The sequence below is a fragment of the Canis aureus genome, chromosome 33 (assembly GCF_053574225.1).
Source record: "Canis aureus isolate CA01 chromosome 33, VMU_Caureus_v.1.0, whole genome shotgun sequence".
NCBI classification, from domain to species: domain Eukaryota; kingdom Metazoa; phylum Chordata; class Mammalia; order Carnivora; family Canidae; genus Canis; species Canis aureus.
In genome coordinates, this window is record NC_135643.1 from 601,234 (window position 1) to 617,602 (window position 16,369).

The window sequence follows — 16,369 nt, forward strand, 5'->3', positions numbered from 1 at the left end:
CTCTTTGTAATCAGCTTGTTTCTTCACAGTGTTTTTCGTCCCAGTAAATGGTAAATTTCAAAAAAAAAAAAAAAAAATTATTACCACTAAGATCTAAGACATTCTTACTGCTTTCCTTGATTATTGCTTTTTGTCTCTATTGATTATTGTCTTTCTCTTCCCCTGGTTCCCCTGACATTCTGTTCTCAGCACAGCTGCCAGAGTAATCCTTTCAAAATTGAAGTTTTTTTAAGTAGTGTAGTTTGAAGGCCTGAAAACATTTAATTCCTTTACTGACACGAGATAAGAGAAATATTTCCTGGAGTTTCTGAAGGCTAAACCCAGCATATTTGGGTACTTAGTATTGAAAAACACTTCTACTTTTGCTCTCGTCTTTTTTCTACAAATAATTAGATGTGATCATCACTGTCACTGTTGGATTGTTTTTGCTTTTCCTATCATCTGGTTTTTTTTTTCCATTTCTAAAGTATATTAATATTAAAATCTCACATTAGAAGAGAACTATTTGAGGGGTATTGACTGCCAGCTCCACTGGTTTATAGTCACTGCCTGGAGCAATATGTGGAAAAGAGTTAGTTGTGTCTGGCATGGGTGAGGGAATGGGAGTAGTATATTTGCTATCTCTAAATTGCATATATAACATAGGCAGATTTTAAATGATTATTTACTTTGGTAATTATTGCTTCAGTTTTTAGTGGTCCTTTATATTTTTTTGACATTGAAACAATACGTAGTTTAATCTAAAGACTGTTAAGTCTTAAAGGACAATTATAAAATAATTTAAGGAATAAATGTAAAATTAAATGTCAAATTCTGATTTTATTGCCAATTAACTTTATAGTATACATATATATGTTAATTTTTTGAAAAAATACTGAAGAATATGCAGATGATTGGTTTAATTTTATAATTAAATTATTTAACACAGTAACAAGTCAACAAGGACTCTATGTTCAATAATGTTTTTAGAGGGAGGGAGGTTTGAAGGTATAATTTATACACAGTGAAATTTACTCTTTGTATTTGTATAGTCCTATGTGTTTTGGTAAATGTGAATAATAGTGTAATCTCTTTTTTTTTTTTTTTTTTTTTTTTTAATAGTGTAATCTCTATCATACTTGAGATAGAATATCTCTGCCACTCTACTAAGCTCCCTTGTGCCCTAATTAGAAGTTTAACCTAAAAAAAGTCTTTGAAAAGATGTGAAAATCTAGATGTCTTTTCTTTGAATATCATATTTAAACATTTAAAGAATAACTTTTATTTAAGTGACATTGAAAATTATTTTAAGGATAATCTTTCCAGCATAATTGTGCTATCACGACCGGCCACACTATTCTAAGAAAATTATCATTTCTACTTAGTACCCTCAACAAGAAGGATACTTTAAAATAACATAGCATCATATTGAAATAACATTTTTCTTTGAATATTACAGAAGAAAATTCCACAAGGCAGAGTGAGGATTTCGGAAGCCAGTTTACAGAAATTTTCATTAAGCAGCAGGAAAATGTCACTCTCCTGTTATCTTTATTGGAGGTAAATAAAGAATCTTGGTGTTTTTGTCATCTTAATAAGTTTTTGTTTGTTTTTTACCTTTTGAGTGTTACTGAGGAAGCACATACGTACCTTTTTAAGGTGAAATTTGTTGTATAATTGCAAGAGATTCACATGCATGTTTTAAGGACTATAATTTGTAAAAATATTGTCTGCTTATTTCCATTTTTATTTCACCTAGTCAGGAACAGTTTAATCAATTTATATTAACTATTTTCTTTTTATCGCTTTTTATTTCTTAAGTTACTTGTTAAAAATTTGCCAAACTGTGTTTATTTGTAGTTTTTGGTAGTACTATTAGTTGAAAAAAAAATTTTTTTTAATGTAAATTACATATGCTAAATATTTTAAATTCTTATATTACAGGAATTTGATTTCCATGTCCGCTGGCCTGGTGTGAAGCTTCTTACTTCTCTTTTAAAACAGCTAGGACCTCAGGTGCAGCAAATCATTTTAGTCAGTCCCATGGGTAAGTGACTCATCTTAATTTTTTATTTTATTTTTTATTTATTTTTATTTATTTATGATAGTCACAGAGAGAGAGAGAGAGGCGCAGAGACAGGCAGAGGGAGAAGCAGGCTCCATGCACCGGGAGCCCGATGTGGGACTCGATCCCGGGTCTCCAGGATCGCGCCCTGGGCCAAAGGCAGGCGCCAAACCGCTGCGCCACCCAGGGATCCCTTAATTTTTGATTTAAAAGTGAGGATCATTCCTAAAGAGGGGACTAAAATGATGTGTTAATAAATTGTATAATTTGAATCACTGTTTCTGTTTTTGATCTGCCACTGTTTTTCACATGGTTATATGTTCTAGGTGTTTCAAGATTAATGGACTTATTAGCAGATTCCAGGGAAGTCATACGTAATGATGTAAGTTAAATTCGAAGAAGTCTAAGAATATGCAGCTTTTTTTTCCTATCTCTTTGCAAATGAAATCTTTGTTGATCCTTATTCAGTGTCATAATTTAGATTTGGAAAACGGGGGTATTGGCCAATCCTTTAAACCTTTTTAAAGTTATATACAGTAGGATCACATTATTTTTTTGTTTCCTGATTATCTAATATTTTGGCATAGATTATTTTGGTATTCAAATTTATGGTTTCCACAAGTTTAGGATTTCTTTCATCCTCTTCTAAAAGGTTATATTGACACCAAATTCTGCCTCCAGAAAGAGTAAAGGAAATATCCCCAAACGTTGAACTGTGTAAACTTTAAGAATTAGGTTTGGAATTCTCAACCTTACTTGATTGAATATGCATTTCAAATGATTTTCCTTGTAATCTTCATTTAACTATAGAGCATGATAACTCTGTAGTTATTTTCCATTCTGATTTATTTTTTTATTATTGATTTTATTATTTGCATATAAGTTTGACTGATTTTTTTGTTGTTGTTGCTTAAACATTTTTGTGGTTATCTACAACTTGGTCAAGAGTATAATGCCTTTTTTTAAAATTATTTATTAATGAGAGACACAAAGAGAGAGACAGAGACACAGGCAGGGGGAGAAGCCAGCTCCATGTAGGGAAACCAATGGAGGACTCGATCCTGGGACTCCGGGACCACACCCCGAGCTGGAGGCAGACGCCCCACCTCTGAACCACCCAGGTGTCCCTTAAAATGTTTTTAAAGATTTTATTTTTAAGTAATCTCCACACGCAATGTGGGGCTCAAACTCACAACCCTGAGATCAAGACCTGAGCTAAAAAATTGGACACTTAACCTGACTGAGCCACCCAGGCACCCTACTTTTTTTCTCAGTTTTTATTTGACACAGATAAAAAGATTATCTTTTTATGTTGCTTTTCATTAATTTAAGATTAGGGATTAAGTTTATATTTTGGATTTAACCTCTAGATTCTTTGTTTTTATGTTTTACTGCCACCTTTTCTTGGGTTTAGTAAACATGTTCATTTGAATTTTTTGTGGATAATTACTCTTATAACCTTATGTAATAAAACATACCATAATACACCTCAGTTGACACCAGAAACCAGAGGCAACTAAACGGCACCTCTGATGGTTCTTATTGGCACTCTGTGATCGCCTGAAACAATATACTACCTTTTTCCACTCCCATGTCTTTTTCTTTTTTATTCTTTAAAAAGTATTTTCTTTTTGCTTTTTTAACCAACTTTCTAGTTGTATTCAATGATAGTTGTCACCATTGAGTAGCCTCCCTAGGTGCATATCATTAAAGATTCTTAGGCCCATGTTTTATATTTTAAACCTTAATTTTTATCTGGATTAGAGAATTAGTTGGTCATTTACTATAGGCGCACTGACACTATCCTATTTATTTAGGATACTTAGTGCTTAAAAATTATAAAAAAAGATTGAAAAACTCTAGGAGATACCAGCTTACTTCTAGGTGATAGACTGTAGTTCTGTTATTGAATTTTTTATTATGAGAAATGTAAACACACACAAAAGTAGAACACAGACAAACCTGCCCTTTAAACCTATCAGTTTTCAAGATTTTGTTATATTTGTTTCATCTACCCCTCCTCTCACCACTGTCCTTTATTTATGACTGGAATGTTTAAAAGCATCGAAACAAGCAATATAATTTTGCCATTACATACTTTAGTATACATGCTATATATATATTTTCTGATAGAACTATAATGCCAGTATCACATAATAAGTTAACCATGATGTCTTAGTCCTCAGTTTCAATAAGAACCATTTCATATTCAGGTTTTGCATTTGTCCAAGATATTTTTTACAGTTGGTTTTTTTCAGATCGCGGTCCAGATAAGGTTCTCACATTACATCCGATTGTTATGTCTGCTAACTTATCTAAAGGCCTTGATTATGTTTTGGTTCACCTCTTTGCTGAGATATTTCCTAGATGATACAGTGAACTTAATTTTGCAACACACAAGGAAACGTAATATTTGGCTGTCTCATTTTTAGTGATCAGTGGATTTGATTTGGATCTCTCCATTATAAATCCTCTATCAACCTTACATCAGATTTATAAGTTCTATCTGATCATTCATTAATAGTCATTGCTTTAATCAGTTATTTTGTTGAGAGTTGCAAAATAATGATTTCTATAATTCTATCATTATTGCAAAACAATGATTTCTATAATTCTATCATTATTTCACACTTATTAAGCTATAATCTTCTGCAAAGAAGAACTTCATCAAGTAGTCTAATTTGTTACTCTGAAGTATAGTTCATACATGAAAAGCAGAATAAACAGATAAATGCCTTTAATTACCAGTTTTTAAATAAGGATTTGGTGTTCACTTTAAATTTAAATGACCGATGAGTATATTTTTCATTTTTTTTAAGATTTTATTTATTTATTCATGAGAGACACAGAGAGAAAGAGAGAGAGGCAGAGACACAGGCAGAGGGAGAAGCAGGCTCCATACAGGGAGCCAGATGTGGGACTCGATCCCAGGTCTCCAGGATCAGGCCCTGGGCTGAAGATGGCGCTAAACCGCTGAGCCACCGGGGCTGCCCATACTTTTCATTCTTAATAGCGTTTTAGTGGGTATGTTTGATTAGAGCAGTGTATCTCTTTAGTCAGAAAAAATAAATGTGTATTGAGAACTTAAAAAATATAAGTGCCATTTACATATAAACCTGGTAGCTTCCATAGAAGTTATTTTATCTCCTTTACTACTACTACTTCTTTTTTTTTAAATAGTTTATTTATTCATGAGAGACAGAGAGAGAGAGAGAGAGGCAGAGACACAGGCAGAGGGAGAAGCAGGCTCCACTCAAGGAGCCCGATACGGGACTTGATCCCAGGACCATGGGACCACGCCCCGAGCCGAAGGCATATATGCTCAGTCGCTGAGCCACCCAGGCGGCCCTATCTCCTTTACTTCTAATAAAAATCCTATGACAAAGATATTATCCTTGTTTTACATATGGGTATACTAAGACTCAGAATTTTTTTTTTTTAAGATTTTATTTATTCATGACAAGGAGAGAGGCAGAGACACAGGCAAAGGGAGAAGCAGACTCCACGAAGGGAGCCTAATGTGGGACTCAATCCTGGGACTCAGGGATCACGCCCTGGGCCAAAGGCAGATGCTCAACCGCTGAGCCACCCAGGCATCCCTAAGATTCAGAATTTATGTAATCTAGTTAAGGTTGCACAACTAGTATGGACAGCCATTTTTATTTTTTTTATTTTTATTATTATTTTTTAAAGACTTTATTCATGAGAGACAGAAAGAGAGAGAGAGAGGCAGAGACACAGGCAGAGGGGGAAGGAGGCTCCATGCAGGGAGCCCGACATGGGACTCAATTCTGGGTCTCCAGGATCACACCCTGGGCTCAAGGCAGCGCTAAACCGCTGGGCCACCGGGGCTGCCCTAGGACAACCATTTTTAAAACCCACTTTATCTAACTCAGCCTTAGTGTTCTTTCTACAGCATTCCTTCCCCCCTTTGTTAGTGGTTAAATTTGAGTTGGCAGCATTAAGTGGGAGAATTTGACATCTGAAAATAACCCCTTTTACCTTTTTTTCATCTCACTTTTGAGACTTGGCAGTCAGGAAAATGAGTAGAACAAGTCTGGAAGGCCATGGGCTTTTTAAATTTTTTTTTTTTTGTCTTACATGAATATTTATCTGCCCAATAAGCTAATTTGCCTTTTTTAGGACTTTCGAACTACTCTTTTGCTATTCTTCTTTTTGTCAAGTATCTGCCTTTTTTTCCCCTAAAAAATACCATTTTTCAAAAAAAAAAATCGGTTTTCATAAAAAATGTGGTTTCAAAGAATCAGCAAATGGTATTATTACAAAATACTTGTTATTTAATGGTGAAATAAATAGAAATGAGTAACAGCAAGTTTTTCTTGAATGATAATGAAGAAGTTGCAGAATATATAAATTAAATCCAGCTTACGGGAGCTAAGAAAAACTAAGAATCAGAAGCAAAGACTGCTGTGAATTGTTTTACTTTATTTTATTTTTTTCTATTGACTTAGAATCAAGTTTTGGGCATTTAGAGGCCAGATAATTACAGGAGAATAGAATTTTCTGTTCTAGAATGTGATGATGTTTGTAGATTTATATTATTGAATTCACAATTTCATACCATTGCTATTGTGAAGCACATACAAAAGCATCTCTGAGACACATTATTGTGCCCAGCTTTCTCAGGCCATGATTAAAGCTGAGTAATGATTGATGAATATGTAAGAATTGTTGCATATTTATATTGTGCAGTGAAAAGGAAATGGAATTAGGAGTTGGTAAACATGGATTCTAGTCTAGGCCCTGTCCCTTTGAGATTTATAATCTTAGAGAGGCATACTGCTCACCTCTGTGAAATTTCTGCACTTCTAAAATCTGTGGTTTTTAAATGTCTTATAAAAGTTGTTCTCTACTAAACATTATCTTTTTTTCTCCATAAGGGTGTATTACTACTGCAGGCACTAACCAGAAGCAATGGAGCAATCCAGAAAATTGTTGCTTTTGAAAATGCTTTTGAGAGACTACTGGACATTATTACAGAGGAGGGGAACAGTGATGGAGGTATAGTATGAGATTGATTTAGAGAGATTCCTTTTGTGCTCACTAAATTGTTAACTTCTAGGGAATGCCATTAGAGGGAGAAATGAGAACTCATTATATTCTTTCTTTCATTATGGTTTGCAGAGTATGGATTTCTTATTTATCCTATTTGAAATTTGTTAGGCTTCTGGAATCTAGGTTGGTGTCTTTCATCATTTCTGGAAAATCTCAGCTATCTCTCTTCAAATACTGCTCTGCTACATTTTTTCCTATCTTTCTAAACTCAGAATCAAGTTTTCTGTCATCTGATTTGACTCTCACTTTATTTTACTTTCTCTTCTGTGTTTTCCATCTTTTTGTCTTTCCAAGCTCTATTCTGGTTTATTACTTCTGACCTGTTATCTATTTCAACAGTTCTTTCTTCACCTACACTTATTTATTATTTTAAGTTTTTATTTAAATTCCAGATAGTTAATATACTATGTGATATTAGTTTCAGGTGTACAATATAGTGATTCAGCACTTCCATACATCATCCCATGCTCATCACAAGTACACTCCTTAATCCCCATCACCTATTAACCCATCCACCCACCCACCTCCCGCTGTTGGTTCTCTAGAGTTAAGAGTTTGGTTTCTTTGTTTGCCTCTCTCTTTTTTTCCCTATGAACATCTATTTCGTTTCTTAAATTCCACATATGGTGTTTGTCTTTTTCTAAGCTCCATCCATGTGGAGCAAATGGCAAGATTTTATTCCTTTTTGTGGCTGAGTACAACATTCCATTGTGTGTATATATATATATACACCACATCTTATTCTATTCATCAGTCAATGGACACTTGGGCTGTTTCTACAGTTTGGCTATTAGAGATAATGTTGCTATAAATAAAAACATTGGGGTGCATGTGTCCTTTTGAACTAGTATTTTTGTATTCTTTGGGTAAATACTTAGTAGTGCCACTGCTGGATCATAGGGTAGTTGTGGTTTTTTGTTTGTTTTAAGCATTTTATTTATTTATTCATGAGACACACAGAGAGAGGTAGAGACATAGCAGAGGGAAAAGCAGGCTCCTTGCAAGGAGCCCAATGCGGGACTCGATCCTGGGACTCTGGGATCACGCCCTGAGCCAAAGGTAGACACTCAACTGCTGAGCCACCCAGGCATCCCAGGGTAGTTGTTTTTAACCTGAGTAACGTATATACTGTTTTCCAGAGCAGCTGTACCAGTTTGCATTCCCACCAACAGTTGTAGGAGTGTTCTTTTTCCCATCCTCACCAACACCTGTAGTTTTTTTGTCTTGTTGATTTTAGCCTTTCTGGCAGGTATGGGTGAAATCTCATTATAGTTTTGATTTGTATTTCCTTGATAATAAGTGATACTGAGCATCTTTTCATGTGTCTGTTGGCCATCTGGATATCTTCTTTGGAAAATCATCTCTTTGTGTCTTCTGCCTGTTTTGTAATTGGATTACTTTTTTGGGATATTGAGTTTTATAAGTTCTTTATAGAAACAAACCCTTTAAAGGTATGTCATTTGCAAATACCCCTTTTTGTAGGTTGCCTTTTAAATTTTGTTGATTGTTTCCTTCACTGTGCAAAAGCTTTTTATTTTGATGACAAAAGCAAAAATAAACTATTCATCTTCACCTATATTTAATCTGCTGTTAAACATGTCTATTGAGAGATTCTTTTTCCCTCATTTTTACTGAAACACAGTTGACCTACAAGTGTGAGGTATACAACATGATTTGACTTAATATATTGTGAAAGGTAAGTTTAAGTCAACGTACATCCATTGAATTTTTAATTTCTCTTTTCTGGAAGTTGTTTGGTTCTTTAGGAAACTTGCTGTGTAGTTTTTTATAATTTACTTTTCTCTACGGATATTTTTTCTTTTCTTTATTTTAAACATTTATGTATGTATGTATGTATGTATGTATGTATTTATTTAACAGAGTTCGTGTGAGCAGGGGGATGGGCAAAGGGCTAGGGAGAGAGAAAGAATCCTAAGCAGACCCTCCGATGAACCGGGGCTTGATGCCACGACCCTGAGATCACCACCTGAGTGAAAACCAAGAGTCAGATGCCCAGCCGACTGCACAACTCCGGCACCTCTCTCTGCAGATATTTTCAACTAACTTTTTACTTCTTCAAACACAAGAAACAAATTTTTCATAGTCTGTGTCTAGTGGTCCCAGTATTTCAGGTCTTTGTGGATCGGGAACTTTTGCTCTGTTGGTTCTTATACATTTTATAATGTTTTCTGTATGTGTGATTATCTTTGATTATGTGTTATGTTTTATTTAACAGAATTATTCATAGGAATTTGAAGCCTAGGGTGGAGATAATTTCTTTTAGAGAAAACATAGTTGTTTCTGCCAGGCCCTGGGAGTGCAGTTTATCTGGGATCAACTTAGTCCAGGTTTAAGGCTTGAGAGTTCCTAGACCACTTAGGCAATTCAAAACCAAGCTCTAAGATCTATAAGGATTAGAAAAATTTTGGTTATTCTCACCCTGAGGACATAGCCCTTTGAAGTCTCAGCTTATTAGTGGAGAATTTGCAATTAGATTCCTTTCCCACCTTGTGTATACTCTTGGGTTTGATTTATTTTCCCTTGCCCCATCAGTCTATCAAAATAAAAGTTTTAGGTTTTTTAAGATTGAGAAATATACTTCCAGCCAAAAGGTATTTATACTTGTTTACCTCTCTAAATACTCATTTTCTTATCAGAGTTAGCCTGCTAAACTTTCAATTCTTTATTGCTCCTGAGACTTTAAAAAAAAATTTTTTTTTAATTTATTCATGAGAGACACAGAGAGAGGCAGAGACACAGGCAGAGGGAGAAGCAGGCTCCATGCAGGGAGCCCAATGTGGGACTCAGTCCCGCGACTCCAGGATCATGCCCAGAGCTGAAGGCAGATGCCCGACCGCTGAGCCACCCAGGTGTCCCAACAAGACTTTTTTTTTTTTTAATTCAGCATTTGTACTTGTGTGTATAATCAATGAGAGATTGATCTGAAAACCTAGCACTAAGGTTGGAGAAGAAAATGTTTATTTGCATTGACTGTACTGAGATTAGCAAATTGAATAATATAGTTGAAGTTGATATTTGGCTATATTAATCTGGAGAGAAGGGCAGCCTGAAGATAAAGATTTGAGTACTTACAATATAAATGATAGATGAAACAAAATTAGATAAATGAGGTTAAAGATTAGATGAGTCCGTTTGGATGAGTAAGGAGCGAGAAGGGAAGTGCTCAAACAAAACCTAAGCTGTACTAATGTTAAGAGATAGAGGAGCAAGTCTTGGTGAAAGAGACTGAGGGCTGAAAGAGAGGAAAATCACTGTAGGAGGGTCTGGGGAGTGGGATAGCATTGTTAGAAGCTGCAAAGATGTCAAACAAGGGCAGAAATGCACCTTGGGATTTTTTAAAATAATACATTTTTTACAGATTTTATTTATTTATTCATGAGAGACACAGAGGGAGGCAGAGACACAGGCAGAGGGAGAAGCAGGCTTCCTGCAAGGAGCCCAATGTGGGACTCGATCCCAGATCCCAGGTTCATGCCCTGAGCTGAAGGCAGACACTCAACCACTGAGCCACCCAGGTGTCCCTGCACCTTGGGATTTATAACATGGATATCATTGATGACCTTGGGGAGAGCAATTGAGTATAATGATTGCCTCAGAATCCATATTGCAGTGTTAAGAGGAGTGAATTAGAAGTGAGAAAATAGAATAGTAGAGAAAACGCATACAAAGAATTTGGAAAAGTCAAGAGAGAGAGGTGAATAGGAACTGGAGATTGAAATGTTTTTTAGCCTCTTCAATTTTTTGTTGACATATGAAATGTTTCAAACATACTGAAAACAGAAATAATGTGAACTGGAAATTAATAGGAAATGATTTTTAGCCTCTTCAATTTTTTGTTGACATGAAATGTTTCAAACATACTGAAAACAGAAATAATGTAAGAAACACTTGTACCTATTGTCCAGTTCTATTATTTACATTTTGCTATACATGTTTTAGATTTTTTTAAAGAAATAAAATGCCACAGATAGTTAAGTCCTTTATGTAACTGTTCCGTTACTCTGCCTTCTTCTCTAAAATTATAGTATTTTGATTTTGTTTTCCCATCCAGTGAGTGTTTTTATACTTTAAAAAAAAAAAGATTTTGGGGGGTGGGGACAGAGAAAGTGCATGAGTGGGGAGAGGAGCAGAGGGAGAAGGAGAGAATCCCAGCAGACTCTGTGCTGAGCATGGAACCCAATGTAGTGCTCAATATCACAACCCTGAGATCATGGCCTGAGTGGAAATCAAGAGTTGGGTGCTTACCGAACTGAGCCACCCAGGCGCCCCTGTTTTTATACTTTTAACATGTATTTGTGTGATTCTACACACACATATCATATATTAATAAACCATATATAGCATTATTTTACACATTCTTAAACTAGATAAAAAGTATACTTTTGAATATAATTTTATAACTTGCTGTTTTTATCCAACATCATGTTTTTCAGATTTATCCATGTTGATATATGTTACTTTTTTTTTTTTAAGATTTTATTTATTTATTCATGAGAGACACAGAGAGGCAGAGACACAGGCAGAGGGAGAAGCAGGCTCCACGCAAGGAGCCCAACATGGGACTCAGTCCTGGGTCTCCAGGATCATGCCTTGGGCGGAAGGTGGTGCTAAACTGCTGGGCCACAGGGGCTGCCTTGATACATATTACTTTAGTTTATTCATTTTAAGTACTATGTATTATTCAGTAGTATGAATATTCTATGATCTATTTTTTTTAAGATTTTATTTATTAGCGCGTGCGAGCATGAGTCGGGGGAGGGAGGGGGGATCAGCAGACCCTCCACTGAGCAGGGAGCCTGACATGGGGCTCAATCCTAGGACTCCAAGATCACAGACCAAACCAAAGGCAGATGCTCAACCCACCAGGCCCTCCAGGTGCCCGTGATTTTTTTTTTAATTGAGTTGACAATTAGGCTGTATCTATTTTTGCTAGCAAACTATTGTTGTAAATGGTCCTTATGTGTCTACTTGTATATGAAGTTTCTCTACACTGTATATCTACAAATAAAATTATACTTTTTTCATCTTTACCACATATTACCAGATGGCTTTAAGTGGTTTTTTTCAGTTTATACATCTATCAGCAGTATTTTTTTAAGTTTCTTTTTCTTCACTTTTTTGTCAATCCTTGCTTGCCAGTTTGAGGGGTATGAGATGATATCTCATTGAGATTTTCACTTTTCATAAACTAATGAGATTAGCATATTTTCATGGGTGTTTATGCCATCTGATTTTGTTGGTTGGTCTTTTACTCCTCTGAATTACCTGCTTGACCATTTTAATGTAAGATTATTTTTCCTTTCTTTTTTGTTTTTAAAGATTTTATTTATTTATTCCTGAGAGACAGAGAGAGAGAGAGAGAGAGAGAGAGGCAGAGGGAGAAGCAGGACCATGCAGGGAGCCAGATGTGGGACTCGATCCCGGGTCTCCAGGATCAGGTCCTGGGCTGAAGGCAGCACTAAAACTGCTGAGCCACCTGGGTTGCCCTATTTTTCCTTTTCCAGTTGATTACTAAGAGTTCTTTATGTATTCTGGATACTAATTCTTTGTTAATTATACATGCTTCAATTATCTTCTCATCTAGTTATAGTATTTCTATTAAATTCTTAACATAATCATGTATATTGGCCTTTTTTAAGATTACATTTTTATTTATTTATTTATTTATTTATTTATTTATTTATTTAAGAGAGGGAGAGAGTGCACACGTGGGAGGAATTTCTCTATGTCAAGGTTGTAAAGAGAGTTTTCATCATTTTCTTCTAAAGGCTTTGCAATTTTGTCTTTTATATTTAATTAACATGGGTTTTGCATTTGAATGATGGTATGAGATTTGTAATCATGTGTCCATAAGTGTGAAGGACTGTTTCTGAGTTCTGCTCTGTTCCATTTGTCTCCCTCTCCATGAAAACCACACTTTTTAAATAACTGTACCTCATAATCTCTTACAAGAAAAATCCTCTATACTGCCTGGTTCCTGGATCCAGTTCCATTGTTAGATAGCAGTAGGGTATTTGAGAATTCAACTCAGTTCTGACACTGTCTACCCATAGATAGCATCAGATTCTACAGGTTGAGGATTTAGTCCTACAAAAATTACCCTCTACCTCCCCCTTCAGATGACAGTCAAGGCCCAGGCTGTTACCTGTGCTTCTGACCTAAGTCACAGAATTCAGGGAAACACTTTTGTTTACTGGCTTATTAAAGGATATGAATCAACAGCCAGGTGAAGAGATAAATAGGGGGAGGTCCTGAACAAAAGAGCTTCTTTTTTTTTTTTTCGTTAAATAATTGCATTTTAATTACATGTATTTCAAATGAATAACTTGCTTTCCAAAGACTTGCCCTGTATTCAGCAATATATATTCAGAACCTTAAAAAAAAATGTTTATACCTGTTGAACAAAAATTCTACTTCTGGGGGCAGCCCCAGTGGCCCAGCGGTATAGTGCCGCCTTCAACCCAGGGTGTGATCCTGGAGACCCAGTATTGAGTCCCACGTCAGGTTCCCTGCTTGGAGCCCGCCCCTCCCTCTGCCTGTGTCTCTGCCTCGCTCTCTCTCTCTCTCTCTCTGTGTCTGTCATGAATAAACAAATAAAATCCTTAAAAAAAAATTCTACTTCTGAGAAGAAATCTAAGCTGTCCACAAAGACTTATATTTGGACTCAGAGATCATGACCTGAGCCGAAATCAAGAGTCAGATGCTTACTTGGCTGAGCCACCCAGATGCCCCACGTTAAAGTTTGATGCAGAACTTCTTGAACAGGAATCATGTAGGGCTTATGGAAAATAACAGATTGCTAAGTCCCGCTAGTAATACACTCAGAATCAACCCACGTGACCTTTTAAGTACTCTGAAGTTTGAGATCTTCTAATGCCTATAATGAATTTTTATAACCAGTAAAAATTATAGTTAGTACTTCCCCCATAAAGATATACAGGAAGGGAATATGCCCAAATGCTAGCAGTGTTTTGTTCTCTGCCTCTATCTGTGTCTCCATGAATAAATAAATAAAATCTTTACAAAAAAATAAAAATAAAAATCAGAAGAAACTGACTCATTAAAAATGACAATTTGGACCAGATTTCTCACATCAAAATATATTCTAGACAAAGTTATTATACTTTCCGTATAGTTATGCGGGAACTCTAGCAAAGTCATTTTGATATGGATTCTCTGAGAAAGTCATTTGAATGGCCTCCTTCAGTGATAAGACCCAGCCTCACATGCTTGTGGTTGGCAGCACATTTACCTCAAAACTGGTACAGCTTAACTAGTAACTGCTACTCTGACCTAGAGTGCAAATAAAAATAAGATTTAACCCATGATAAATTTTTACAGTCATGAAAGACCCCTATACCCGAACAGATGACTCTAACGGTACTCTTAATAAAATCTTTTTAATATAAAATTTATTTATTAATTATAGAAGTAATAAATGCTCACCGTATCAAATTTACAAAACAAAGGAGCTTCTATCCTCAAGAAGCTTGAGTCCCAGCTCAATGACACGTGGTGGAAGCGTTCTGGTTCCCTAAGTGTAGAGGCTCTCTGAAAAGATGGAGTGAAAAACTGTCTTGGGTTTTTATGGAGTCTTTATTAAAAATTCATGATTGACTAAGTCATCAGGCATTAGATGATTCAACCTCTAGCCTTACCCCTCTCCCCAGAGGTGGGAGGAGTATTTTGGGGGGCCTGAAAGTTCCAACTCTGTGGTCACATGGTTGGTCCTGCCTGCCCTTCAGTGAGGTAGATCAAAATCACCTTCATTAATAGCAGTATATCCATTTCACCTTTATGGCTCTGAAGTGTTTTCAGGAACTGTGGATGAAGATCAAATAAATCTGAGAAATATATTTTGGTCATCTGAATGAATTATGAAGCACTCATCACAATTGCCTTAGCATGCCATTTCCTTTTGTTCTTTCATTTGAATGAAATTTGTTTGCTGGTCAAGTTCTATATATTAAGTGTAAATATGTGTGTGTGTGTGTGTGTGTGTGTGTGTGTGTATATATATTTTATTTTTAAGTAACCTCTGCACTCAGTGTGAGTCTCAAACTCAAAACCCCAAAAGAGTCGCATGCTCTACCAATGAGCAGCCAGGCAACCCCTTTGGAATTTTGATTGGAAACATACTGGGTTTACAGATTAATTTAAGGAGTATTGTCATCTGTATGTATTGACTTTTTCATTTGTGAACCTAAGTCTATCTCTTAATTTTTTCAGATCTTCTTTTAGATCTTTGAGTCATGTTTTATAATTTTGAGCAAGAGTGTTACACCTTTTTTTTATTAGATTGACCTCTAGCTTCTTAACAGTTTTTGTTACCATATGAATGGGATCTTTTTCCATTACATTCTCAAAGTGGTCACTACTTGATTTTTGTATGTTGATCTTATGTCTAACCATCTTATTAAACCATTAGTTGTAAGGCGTTCTGTGTAGACAATCGTATATTCTGCTTATAAAAGTAATCATTTTTCTTCTTAATTCTTGTACCACTTTTCATTTTTGTCTCTTTGCTCTAATTAGAATCTTTAATAGTGTTGAATGCTGCTGACTTTGATAAGAATGCTGATGTCTCACCATTAAGTTTGATTTTTTTTTAAGATTTTATTTATTTATTTATGAGAGACACACAGAGAGAGAGAGAGAGAGAGAGAGAGAGAGGCAGAGGCAGAGACACAGGCAGAGGGAGAAGCAGGCTCCATGTAGGGAGCCCAATGTGGGACTTAATCCCAGGACTCTAGGATCACACCCTGGGCTGAAAGCAGGCACTAAACCGCTGAGCCACCCAGGCATCCCTAAGTTTGATTTTTTAAGTTTGATTTTTGCTAAGAGTTTTTATCATGAATGAATATTGAATTTTAGTGAATTTTTTTCTGCATCTATGGAGATCATCAGATTATTCTCCTTTAATCTATGAGAATCTTTTCTTTAAAGTGAGAGAGACTGCAACCAGTATAAGCAAGTTGAAAAGGAGGAGGGTACACGAGAGAGAAAGGATGGTTAATCAGTGGTACATAATACCTAAAAAAGGAGGAAGGAATGTAATCCAGACTAGGGGTAGGAGTTTATTTTTAAGATCGGAAAAGAGGCACATCTTCCATCATAACAGGGAAGGCACAGGTGGAGATGTAGGTCCTTTTTCAGATTTGGTGATAGTGAGCTGAAACGAAAGTAGAGTCATATGCTAAGAATGAAAGAGAAGGACATAGTTGAGAA

General features: G+C 35.8%; 1 protein-coding gene and 1 long non-coding RNA gene across 8 annotated transcripts in view; one reads left to right on the forward strand and one right to left on the reverse strand.

Annotated features, from left to right (window-relative positions):
• Positions 1 to 16,369, forward strand: part of USO1 (USO1 vesicle transport factor) — an 89,970-nt gene that overhangs the window by 42,094 nt on the left and 31,507 nt on the right. For all 3 annotated transcript variants that reach the window (XM_077882504.1, XM_077882505.1, XM_077882506.1), the window contains 4 exons: positions 1,439 to 1,539; positions 1,924 to 2,026; positions 2,371 to 2,426; positions 6,946 to 7,066. In XM_077882504.1, coding sequence (XP_077738630.1) covers positions 1,439 to 1,539; positions 1,924 to 2,026; positions 2,371 to 2,426; positions 6,946 to 7,066 — 381 coding nt within the window. The remainder of the gene's footprint in view (positions 1 to 1,438; positions 1,540 to 1,923; positions 2,027 to 2,370; positions 2,427 to 6,945; positions 7,067 to 16,369) is intronic.
• Positions 1 to 16,369, reverse strand: part of LOC144304077 (uncharacterized) — a 59,079-nt gene that overhangs the window by 40,566 nt on the left and 2,144 nt on the right. The window contains exon 2 of one of the 5 annotated variants that reach the window (XR_013371062.1): positions 14,588 to 14,692. The exons of the other annotated variants lie outside the window; for them this stretch is intronic. This is a non-coding gene — a long non-coding RNA (uncharacterized LOC144304077). The remainder of the gene's footprint in view (positions 1 to 14,587; positions 14,693 to 16,369) is intronic. 5 annotated transcript variants of the gene reach the window in all.